Genomic DNA, 12026 nt, shown 5'->3' on the forward strand with positions numbered 1-12026 from the left:
GAATAATATGTTCTAGGGGTGAAATTCCATGGTACAGCTCTGCCTAGCTCACATGAAGCCCATGGTCAATGCCCATGAATGTCACAACAACAATCAAGACACACCCATGCAGGTTGAACACCTGCTTTCCTTGTGTGCTGTGCATGTGTGAAACATGTCTATTAAACAACCACTGCCACAGATACAGAGTGAGTCATTTAGCTCCCATGCCCACTAACCAGAGGACTCTCCAGGATTTGAATGTTACTCTACCTGATGTTGATGCTCACATGTTCCCACTGGTTTATGAGCTGCATTGCAAGATGCTATCAATGAAAACTGGAAAAAATATCTTTACTCTTTAGAAGTAAAACCTGACCCAGTGTACCATCCCATCTCCATCAAAATGAATGACAATTTTCATTGACCTGTGATTGGGGTTTTCCATGGAGGATCTGGAAGCCAAGTGCAGCTCTGATAATTGGCAGGGATCTGAACTTCAGTAAGATTCTGCTTCCTTTTTTACATTAATGATTTAGTGGTGCATCAAGATTACACAAAACACTTGGTTTTGTGCCATATATTCATGCATGTACACAGCACAGTTTGTTGTGTCTCACTGCTGAGTCCCCCTTACCTTTTCCTCTCCTCCTCCCTCCCTGATCCATTTCCAAGACTCTACTTCTTCCATTTTCTTTCTTAGTGTCTCTTCTATTTCCTTTTTTCATTCTACCTTCTGCAAATGAGAGAAAATATAGGACTCTTGGCTTTCTGAGTCTTACTTTCCTCAATTAACACATGTTCTCCATTTCCATTCATTTTAATGCAAATGACATAATTTCATTCTTTTTCATGGCTGAGTAAAGCTTCCTGGTGACTATATACCACCTTTTTTAAAATCTACTCTTTAATTGACAGGTTAATTTCCTTATCTTGGTTGTTGTCAATCTCACTGCTATAAACGCAATGTGCATATATTGCTGTGTAGAACAGTGACTTGGGTTCTTCTGAATAAATGACAACGTGTGGTAGAGTAGGGTCATGTGGTGGCTCCATTCCTCATCATCCAGAGATCCCACACTATCTCCACAATGGTTGTACTAACTTCTAATTCCTGAGTGTTTAAGTGCTTCTTTCTTCTGAGCCCTTACCAAAATGAATTTGTTCTTGATACTTGACATTCGAAATGGAGTGAAATGAGACCATATTGTAGTTTTGACTTCCATTTCCCTGATAGCTAAGGATACTGAACATCGTTTCATGTATTTCTTGGGCATCTGTGTTTCCTCTTGTGGAAATTGTGTGTTGTGTTTATTTCCCCATTTATCAATTGGAGTATTAGCACTTTGGGTTTAAGATTTTTTGACTTCTTTTTACATTCTGTCAGAAGAGTCACTGGAAAAGATTTAGTCCCATTCTGTAGCATCTTCCTACACACACCTGCTTTCACGGCTGTGCAGACCCTTTTCATTCGATGCTTTCCAATATGTAAATTGTTTCTTTTATTTCCTACAGTTTTGAGTCTTTCTGAGGAAGTGAATGCCTGTAAGTGTATGTTGGGGAGTCGACTCAATGTGTTATTCTAGCACTGATAAAGTTTCTGGTCTGATTCTAGGTCTTAGACCAACTTTGTATAGAGTATTATGTAAATATGAAGTACAGGAATCTAATTCATCAATTTCTTGAAAAATCATTGTGGTTGATTTGTGAAGACATCCCAGCAGAGAGACTAGACCAGAGGAAGCGAGTGTAACCAGTAGAGTGAGAGCTCATGTGTCACCAAGGTGAACTGCAGACCACCACACAGCATGCATTTGAGGGATAATAATATGGGGATAATTTCAGCCAGTGCAGCATTGTCTCAGGAGTCACCCATGGTTTCCCACTTACAGAGCAGGGACTTGGTTATCACAGGGAAGAATTGTCCTGCAGCACAGAGCTGGACTCAGGGTCATCCAGAGATCAATGTAGTGCAGTGGACCCTGGACTCTGCTGTTCCTCACACATCACAGTGGTCCAGGACAGGGCCAGGACTAAAGGTCACTACTGAACAGGACGTCTGTCAACATGTGTATACCAGCAGAGAGAAAAACTCAGGTCACACACGGTTTCAAAAGACCAGGAAAGGAAAACCCATATGACCAGCAATCCTACTCTTTGGAAATTATCTCTCTATAAAGTGAGAATATTGTCATGATAATGTCACAACTATGTATATAACAGCATAACTCACAAAGGCTAAGTTTCACCACTAGGCCAGGTCCTTCTTACCACATGAATGGTTAGTAAAATGGTCTATATTCACAGTGTAGTATTACTAAGTCATGACAAAGAATGAAATGATGGCATTTGCAGAGAGGTGGATGGAACAGGAGAACATCATGCTGGCTAAAATAAGCCAGATTCCGAAATCAAAGGGTTAAATGTTTTCCCTCATATGCAGAAGCTACAGTAAAGTAAGGGTGAAAAGTTGGGAAGGGCAGTGATATCATAAAGGTAGAGGGAAGATCTGTGGAGAAGAAGACTGAGGGACTAAGTAGGGAGGGAAGGGGAAGGTGAGGAAATGCAGAAGGAAATTGAAAAAATTGTGCTGCGAAGGAGTATAAATACACCAACGAGCATCCCTCTTAATGTGTGTCTATAAAGCATACTCGTAGGTAGAGGAGGGGAGAGTGGGGGGTGAAGCAGAGTCACTGGGGACATAGTGCAGCAACTTCCATTCCATCCATGAATGATCCCTTCAAATGAGCCCAACTCTCATGTATAAACCTAGTGCACTAATGAAACCACAGGAAAGTTCAACATTTGGCTCTGTCAAGTGGGTGGGTTTCAGCACATCCTCATTCAATTCATGGGGCTGGTGAGGTGATGTCACGGTAGGCATGCACTAAGAGTTCTGAATGCTGTAGAGACAGGTCAGTCCCCATAATCATTGGACATTCACAGTGTCACTGTGATTGAGATAACTCTCTAGAATTACTGGGAAATACTAAGAATGAATCACGAATCATGAAAGAGTTTCCCTGTTATGAAAGGTCACTCTTTCATCTTGATGTGCTTCGTATTCTGTCCAGAGCACATGTATCCCCTGCAACTGTGCAGATTAAACGTGCTCTTCTTTCAGCCAGTATCGTATTTGTGCACCAATTGTTGGACATTCTTGGCACACAGAAGCTGTGCTGATCAGGCTTAGATTCAGCATCAACAGCTCCCAGTTGAATACACAAGTGCTCAGCCTAGTAATACTCCCAGTAATTAGCAGGAACAGTGGAAAGGGTTTTTGCTCCTCATGATGACGTATTCAATATGAAACACCGTTGCCTTCAACGTAGATTTGACTTCAATCATCACATGGTTCTCATTGGAAGTGACAGAAGCCTGTGGGGAATTGATAAAATGCAGGTGTTTCCTTAAGTATTCCTGACATCAGGAGATCACAGTGCATGGGCTCCCTGGATTTGGCATGTTGCTTGAACATGTGAAGTTCTTCACCCCCAGAGTCCACTGGGAATGGAAAGTACTAGACCAGAGATGTAAATGACCTTTCATGGATCATTGATGTGGTCGATATGAAAATTCTATTACCTCAGTCCATAAATCCTGAGAGCATGAGACCCATTCCCGTACATCAATCAGAAGGTAAAGGAGGACTGGCCCCTGGAGTCCAGTTACAGTCTACACCCATCTAAGGCAGGTTCATGTCCTTCAGCCTCAAAGAGTCTCCACTTCACAGTTGATTTTCCCTCCATTCTATTATTGCAATACCGTATCTACAGGTTTCCTGCAATAATTCTAGTCTGAAAACTCTTCAAAATGCAAACAAAGAGAAAGGGTCCAGGGATTCCTCTGTGGCATTATTTTGCAGCACCTGCTGTGGGGTTCTGCCAAAGAACTCATGCTCAGGTTGTCATCCTCACATTCTCAGAGTCCAAAATTGCTCAATACGATGAAACTTTTCATCACCAGTCACAATGATTTTATCAAGCAGTTAATGTAGCAACAAGGAAAAGTTAATTATTCATTCAACTTTCCTTTAAAATCTGGGCTCCCAGAATCTCCCACAACTTACAATGGTGGCTGCATCTGGACCCACAACACCACACACACAGAACTCCTCATCATGGCAGATGACTATGTGTGGTTTGAAGGGTTACCTTTCCCTGTTATTGGTTACAATGCGGAAGTTATAAAAGAAGTATGTACTAAGTTTGTGATAAAGGATGAAGATACAGTAATGGTGGCTTACCCTAAGTCAGGTAAGGACAGAGGAAAAGAATTACCCATGATAAAGGTGAGGTCTGCATTCCTCACTCACTCAGCAGATGGATGGAATGTACTCTAGATGCCAAGGAGCCCTGCTTTGGGAGGATGGGACAGTGCCCTATGGCACGACCATTCAGACAAGTGCTCAAGTGTGACATGAGTGCTCAGTGGGGATCATTAAGGATTGGGAGGAAGATAGAGGAGTGCATTTTGAGCAGGTTCAGGTGTTTGTGTGGTTGCATGGGGGAAGGGGTGGTGAGGATGACCAGTGAAGACCTATTATCAAAAGAGCAGCTCAAGAGAAGTGGAAAGACTGAATGGGAGGACATAGGGGAAGAGGAGTATTGTAGAGTAGGAGAGTCAGCATGGACAATGACTGGGGATCAGAAATGAGGCAGGAAAGTGCAAGGGCCTGAAAGGACATGCATCCTGCACCTATGGAAGTGGGCCTGGGGCAGGAGCAGAGCAAACTGGGTGAGGACTGAGACCATGGCATAGTCAGGGCAGGGCAGGGTGCTGGAAGTCAAGGAGAGTGGGAACTCATAAAGGGATCTCAGCAAAGAGCCAAGAGGTGGAAGCAACCTCATATCCATCGACAGACAATGAATTAACAAGGTGTATTACATTGATAGAATGGAATACAATCAGCCTTAACAAGGAAAGATATTCAGAAACTTTCTATAATATTGATGAATCCTGAGGGCATCATGCTCAATGTGATATTTTGGAGAAAAGGGGCAAATATGTTAGGGTTCCATTGGTGCAAAATACCTAGAGTCATTTTGTTCATAGAAACAGAGAACTACATGGTGGATCCCGGGACTGAAAGATGCAATAAGTAGGGAAATGTTGTTAATAAGCAGAAAGTTTCAGTGGTTCAAAATAGACAGGTTCTGGAAATTGGCTGAGCAACAGGGGAATGTGCTTACCACTAGTTAGCACTGCCCACGTGCATGCTTGGAATGGGTATATGGTTATGTTTATGTTATGTATTTTATCATGAATTTTGTTCTCAAGTCAGGTTGAAATGAGTGACCATCAATTTTCCTTCCTTATCTAGGCACCAACTGGTTGATAGAAATTCTCTGCCTGGTTCATTCCAAAGGGGATACCAAGTGGATTCAGTCTGTCCCCATCTGGGAGCGCTCACCCTGCTTAGAGACAGATGTGGGTTACAAATGGCTAAATGAGAGAGAGGGCCCACGGCTCCTGATGTCTCACCTTCCCATCCATCTCTTCCCCAAGTCTTTATTCACTTCCAAGGCCAAGGTCAGTGCCTAATATTTCCTCAATGCTTTTTGAACTTCCATGTGCCTATGTAACCCCTGCAGATCTGGCCTGGGTGTCTGCTCATGGGGTAAGTTGGGAGACAACTGGGATCTTCAGACATTAAGTGAGACTGATGAGAACATAGCTCACACCCCACCTGAGCGTGAATTTGGATCATGGCACACATAGCCAGCCTGAATTCAGGGGTGGTGGCACTGGCTAATGCCAGGATCCTAGAAAACAGTATTTGTTGTGAAACCAGATTTCATAACTGCATATACACATAGAGTATCCCTACTTTTCAGTTCTTGACCATGTTAGCCAACATTAATTCAATAAGACCTCCTGCTAGGTAGGTGGATTCACCCAAGTCCGCGTTGCCCGTGGGGGGAGGAGACCATACATATATTCATACATGCATTAATCCTGAAACTGCTCAGGAGCCTGGCTCTCTATTCTACCCACTGCAGCCCACTGCTTGTCAAGGTGCTTTGTGAATAGCAGCCACTTCAGCCTCCCTGTGGCTGAGGATGATCAGCACGGACCTGCATATCCATGACCTAAGGGGGCACAGTCTGTTTTTGATACATACTTTGTTAAGGTGTCCATTGACTTCTGAATTTTTTTCATGTTTCTCTTTAAAAAACACCAAAAACCCCAGATTAATAATCTCCTTTTCTGCAAATTCCATAAATTTGCTCACAGTGATGCTGATGTAATAGAACCTTTTCCATGTCTCCTGTTGGGTTTCATTAACCTCTGCCTGATTAAACTGAGGCCTAAGGAGACATAAGACCTCTAATAATAATACTAGTATGGTTGGTGCAAACACATCATCAAATTATGATGTTCAAGACCCAGTCTGTGTGTGTATGTATGGGTTCAGTTATGTTGTTACCAGCCTCTTAACATGTACATATATACACAGGAGGGCAGCTATCTTCCAGACAGGACGTAGAATATTTCTACAGTTCAGAAAAATTCCCCATGCCCCCACTACCATTCAGTGCCCACCAACTGAGGGAAACACATCCTGGAATATAGTTAGAGATTAGCTTGCTTATTCTTGAATTTTCCATAAATGCATTCATGCTGCATGAACATAATATCTGTAGATTCCTCAGTGGTCCTCAGTGTGTGAATGAGTGTATATTTTTAGGTACCTAAATAATTCATTATCCATCTGCTGTTTGGGGTCATTTTGGGAAGACACACAAACACCTCACCACTTACCATTTAATACTTTCCAGCAGCTTCCCATGTTTAGGAGAATAATATCCCAGATAGTAGAAGAGACAAGGTATTCTTCTTACATTCCTAGCATATGAATATTCAATAGGAATTTTAAATAGTCTATTTGATTTATGAGTGCTATAACTAATTCTTTAATAGAACGTGCTGATGCTTAATAGGAACTCAGAAGGACTGCCTGGGTAACAACCAAGATCAGGTGGAAATGACTAATTGATACTGATTTCTCATTCTCTTTTTTCCTTACATTAAGGTGCTGTATATCATGAGAAACCCCAAAGATGTTCTTGTGTCAGGTTATTATTTTTGGAGTATGACAACACTTTCTAAGAAAACCGAATCACTGGAACAATACTTTAAATGGTTCATCCAAGGAAACGGTGAGTGTTCCGTGACATATAGATCTGCTTCCTCAACTGTACTGGTGATTCTCCTCACTTCCTGGTATCCCTTTTGTGTTATTTTTCTGCATACTTTCCCCTATGAGAGAAAGCAGACAACCCTGATTTGTAAATCTGGCTTCCTTCAATTAGCATGTTGTTCTCCAGTTCCATCCTTTCTCCTGCAAGTGACAGAACTGAGTTGTTCCTTATGACTGAGTGAAACACACCATGTGTATGTAGCATGTTTTCTGTACCCATTCATCAGTCAGTGGACACCTAGGCTGGCTCCATACCTTACCTGCTGTGATTGAACTGCTATCGACATGGCTATGGATGCATTGCTATAGTATGCTGACTCTAATTCTTTTGGATAAATACCAAGGAGTGTATAACTGGATGCTATGGTGGTTCCATTACTAGTTTTTTGAGGAAACTCCATACTGATATCCATGATGGTTGTACATATTTCCAATCCCAATAGTGTATAAGTGCTTTTATGCATTTGTACATGTTGAACCAAACTCTCATCCCTGGGATAAAATCAACATATCATGATGTATAAGCTTACTCTTGAATAGGATTTGCTAATATTTTTAATAATGTTTTCTGTGTTTGTGTTCATCAGGAATAGTGATCTGTTGTTTTATGATTGATATGTCTTTTCTCTGGCTTGTTATCCGGATGATAGTGGCTTTGTAGAATGAATTCCAGAATCGTCGCCCTGTCAGTTTCATTAGCTAGTTTGAGGAAAATGTATAAATTATGCCTGAATCAAGTGGTCAGGTTTCATAAATGACAGGGACCGCCGAGCCCCTGTTTTTTAGTGTGTAACCTGCAGTTCTGTGCCTGCCCTGCAGTGCCCTATGGATCATGGTTCGAGCACATACGTGGCTGGATGTCCATGAGACACAGGGAGAACTTCCTGCTGCTGAGTTATGAAGAGCTCAAGAAGGTAAGCAGGCTCTCCTATTTAGTGCCCACTGCTCCCCGCTATCCTTCTCCCCTCAGATGGTCCTGGTGCTAAATGCCCACTCCACCTTCCCTGTCAATGCACATAATCTCAGAGGTCACTAAGAGTGGAAGAACCAGGCCTGGCTCTCCATTGCCCTGATGCTGCTGGAACCTCCCCAAGCTCCACGCTCTTTCTCCACCTCATCCTGGGTTTCATCTGGCAACATCTAAAGGGCCCTTCCACACATGGAGGCAGGGTGCCAGGGCTTAAGCTCACACCTGTGGCTGTCAAGGTTTTCTAAGCAGAACCCAGGGTGCTGACAGGAGCCAAGTCATCCCAAGGGACTGGCAGAAAGCACTAACCCCAGGATATGTCCACCTCTGTGGCTTCTCCCTTTGACTGACTAGGTGACAAGAAGTTGAGAAGTCACTCTGTGTGACTCTTCTGAGAGGTCAGGGGCTGGAGGGACAGGAGAGGCCTGCAGGTGGTGCTCAGCACTGGTGGGCTGGGTCCAGGTAGAGCTGGGTCACAGGAAGACCTGTAATGGTCCGAGCACAGGATGGTGACTGTGGTGACAGTCAGTGTGCTTTTCCAAATAGCAAGCAGTTGCTTGTTCGCAAGTAAATAACTGATATACGTCTGAGTGTTTAGATAAGCCACATACAATGATTGGATCATTGTATATTGAAGATGAACTTATTCTAAAGTTATTCCTCTGTTGGAGCAGGACAGTGCCACACTGAATTGCCCAAAGCTGCCTGGTTCTCTGAGTAACTTTCATAGGTGAAGACATAAGTGAAAGCTTTAAAATTTTATAAATTTTATTTCAGAATTGTAAAACAATGTAATAAAACCTAGAAGAGTGAACAGCACTTTAGAGAATGCTTGCCTAGTAGTGGTGTCCTGGGGAACATTCAGGATGCCATAGGCACAGGCATCTGCTTCCCCTGAAGAAAGGACTCTGGTCTCCTTCCTGCAGCTACTTCATGTTCTTCCCTGTTCTCAGCATGAAATCAGTTCTCACCAAGGAGCCTTGGATCCACGTTCACCTACCTCAGCAGCAAACTCCCACCCTTCCCTGTAATTCTCCCATCAATTCAGAGAATACATTTTTAAATTATTGCCACAGTAGTGTGTCTCCTTGTCATACAGTCACTGGGTCTCAGGAAGAAACCTAATAATGAAGCACTACCATCCTAACGGGAAGGGCGTGGAGCCTGAGCACGTTGTTTCTTCTTATAAAGTCCTGTGTTCTTCATATGATCACCCAGTGATGTCCCAGGAATATCCATGATCCTGGGACTCGAGTACAGGAAGACATTCCAGACCCACCCATTATTCAAGTGCTGGTTATGGACAGGGTGTCATTTGGAGAAAGGAGGAGTCTTCGGGGTCTTTGTCTCCTGGCCTTATTTTGCACTCTCATGAGTCTCTTTAGAAATCCCAACACCTGCCTCTGCGGTGCCCTAAACTCACCCCACGGGGAACCCGTCCTGACCTTGATATCACACACCCTTCATGTACCTCTTCCTCTCCACTTTCTCTTTCTCTCTCCTTCTGGAATCCATCTCAGCCTTTTTCCATTTGGATAAATCTTCTTCTCCTCTTTCTCTCCCACATGTCTCCTAACACTTCCATTCCAATCTTCCCATGTCTGCTGTCTTTCCTTTTCACAGCATCACTCTTGATTGTTCACACTTTAGGACCCAAGAAGCACCATAGAGAAGATCTGTCAGTTTCTGGGAAAGAAGCTCAATCCAGAAGAATTGGATTCAGTCCTCACCAACAGCTCCTTCCACGTCATGAAACAAAACAAGATGTCCAATTATAAAATGTTGCCTGAAACTTTAATTCGTAATCACTTCTCATTGACAAGGAAAGGTAAATGCTCTGGTTTCAGAATGGATGAGATTACTTAGAGGGTACTCTTTTCTTTACCACTTGACAGAAAGAGTGAAGATGTTTGAACACATCAACTTCAGTCATTGAAGGCCGTGAGGCTGCTAGTGTTCCCTTATGAAAGACATGTTTCTGTGGCAGTGGTATTGCCTGCAGGTACCTGGGGAAAATTGATTCAGTGCTGGAGAGGAGGGTGGTTCTGGAGATGGTGATGTCTGGGCTACTGCACTGGTGACTTCCCAGGAATTGCACTAAAGAAAGTGAAGTGATACCCAAAGAAAGAGCAAATTGAAGAAGGTAGAGAGGAGGTCATTTGCTACGAGACTATGTAAGGCCTCCTTCCTATGAGGAAAGATGAATCACATCAACACCCTTGGATTCAGGCCTATTGAAAATGTCTAGTGCAAGTGATGGCAGAACCTGTTTTTCCAAAATTCCTCCAGTTCACATGTATCTGGAATGGTGAATCATGGCTTAATTCTACCAAATGCTTCAAAAGATACTCAAGAGTTCAGGATTCCTGACACAGAGTACCTGCAGTACAGAGGGATAAAACAGAGAATTCGGCTGAGGATATTGCTCAGTGTGAGAGCCCAGCCCAGCAGATGAATCAATGAAAATTATCTGATCATGAAGATAACAATGAAAATGGGAATAAGAAGGAGTGTTTATAGCATAGCAACCACATGTTAGAAATTCTGCTACTTTATATTCACATGTGTGTAGTGTCTACAAGCATAGAATGCATTAGTTTAGATATTGTTACATATTATATTAATTATTAGATTGGACCACTATGTGAAAATTAATGTATATGATACATAAAATAGTAGTGTAATCACATAAGTAAAAGGTTTCACTTATGTCCATAACCTTAGCTTCCATTCCACCCCCTCCTCTCAATGTTAACCCCTCCAGGGCTTCTCAAATCCTTGTGTGAAACAGGGTATGATGCTCACATTTACTCATTCATCCTCAATGCCCTCAACGGTATTTATTGAGTGTATACCATGTGACTCTTGGAAGAACCAAGTCATAGGCAAATTATGAAAAAAGTGTTGACTTGCTAATATGATAGAAATGCATACCATTTTCACATTACACCAGGAAAAGTCTAGAACATGTCATGTTTGATCATTGCTGTGAAGTGCACAAGGATGGAGGGGCACAGTTCTGAACTGAGGGCCTCACTGAGTAACTGCTTTGCAGTAAAGGTTCGAATGAGGCAAAAGGACAGGAAGTGAATACGTCCAGGAGGACAGCACTCTGGGGAGAGGTCATGACATGAAAAGAGCCAGCAGAGGGGGAGCCTGGCGTGTTTGGCTGGGTAGCCTCAGGGGTGGGTCTGAACCAACAAGGAAACTATACCTAGAGCCACAAGTACCAAGGAATTTAGCTGAAAGGACCTGGAATCTTGGGAAACTGAGCCAGAAGTGGCTGGAGAGACTGGACTTGGCAATGGATCAGCAATGGCCACATGTGCAGAATGATTCCTAAGAGAGAATGGCCAAGAGCAGAGATTACTTGTCATCTGCTCTGATCACCCAGGTCAGAAATTCTGTTAGCTTGGGCCAAAGGGCTAGAAACAGAAGTGCCATCAACAACACAATCATCAAATTCAAGAAGGGTCATACACATAATGTTGGAAGAAAAGAAAAAAAATGTTCAAAATATAAAGACCATTTCAGAAAATGTTTAAATACAGAAAACAGGCAAAGAAAATCAGGTCCAAGTAAACTATGTAGCATGAAGCATCCTGATTACTTCAAGCATCCACAAAGGACAAAGTTGTTTAAAACTTTGCTTCTAACCTATAACTAGTCCAAGGTATATGAGGCATCATTGTCAGTCACAGTGACACAGCGTGTCATGGAACACCACAACATATTCCTGCAACCTACCCGTGAAGCTGTACCATTGACAAAGCTCCCTCCTTCCCTCCTCCCTACCATCCCTGCTCTTGCCTAAGTAGTATTCCCTTGTTGTGCTGTGGACTGTCCTAAATTCCACTGCAAGTGCAGTCTTGCTTT

General features: G+C 42.8%; 1 protein-coding gene across 1 annotated transcript; it reads left to right on the top strand.

Annotated features, from left to right (window-relative positions):
• Positions 1-4023: 4023 nt before the first annotated feature.
• LOC306648757 (sulfotransferase 2A1-like) lies at positions 4024-10115 on the top strand. Its single transcript, XM_079119070.1, has 5 exons — positions 4024-4235; positions 5303-5511; positions 7016-7142; positions 8003-8097; positions 9801-10115. The coding sequence occupies exons 1-5, from the start codon at positions 4100-4102 to the stop codon at positions 10014-10016; spliced, it is 783 nt and encodes a 260-aa protein (XP_078975196.1). The 5' UTR covers positions 4024-4099; the 3' UTR covers positions 10017-10115.
• The last annotated feature ends 1911 nt before the right edge of the window (positions 10116-12026 follow it).

Source organism: Sciurus vulgaris (assembly GCF_902686455.1).
Source record: "Sciurus vulgaris genome assembly, chromosome: 17".
NCBI classification, from domain to species: domain Eukaryota; kingdom Metazoa; phylum Chordata; class Mammalia; order Rodentia; family Sciuridae; genus Sciurus; species Sciurus vulgaris.

Coding starts and splice junctions, on each gene's coding strand:
- LOC306648757 (XM_079119070.1), top strand. CDS start 4,100: ATGGCAGATGACTATGTGTGGTTTGAAGGGTTACCTTTCCCTGTTATT. Junction 4,236..5,302: donor GGTGGCTTACCCTAAGTCAG/GTAAGGACAGAG, acceptor TTCCTTATCTAG/GCACCAACTGGTTGATAGAA. Junction 8,098..9,800: donor GTTATGAAGAGCTCAAGAAG/GTAAGCAGGCTC, acceptor TTCACACTTTAG/GACCCAAGAAGCACCATAGA.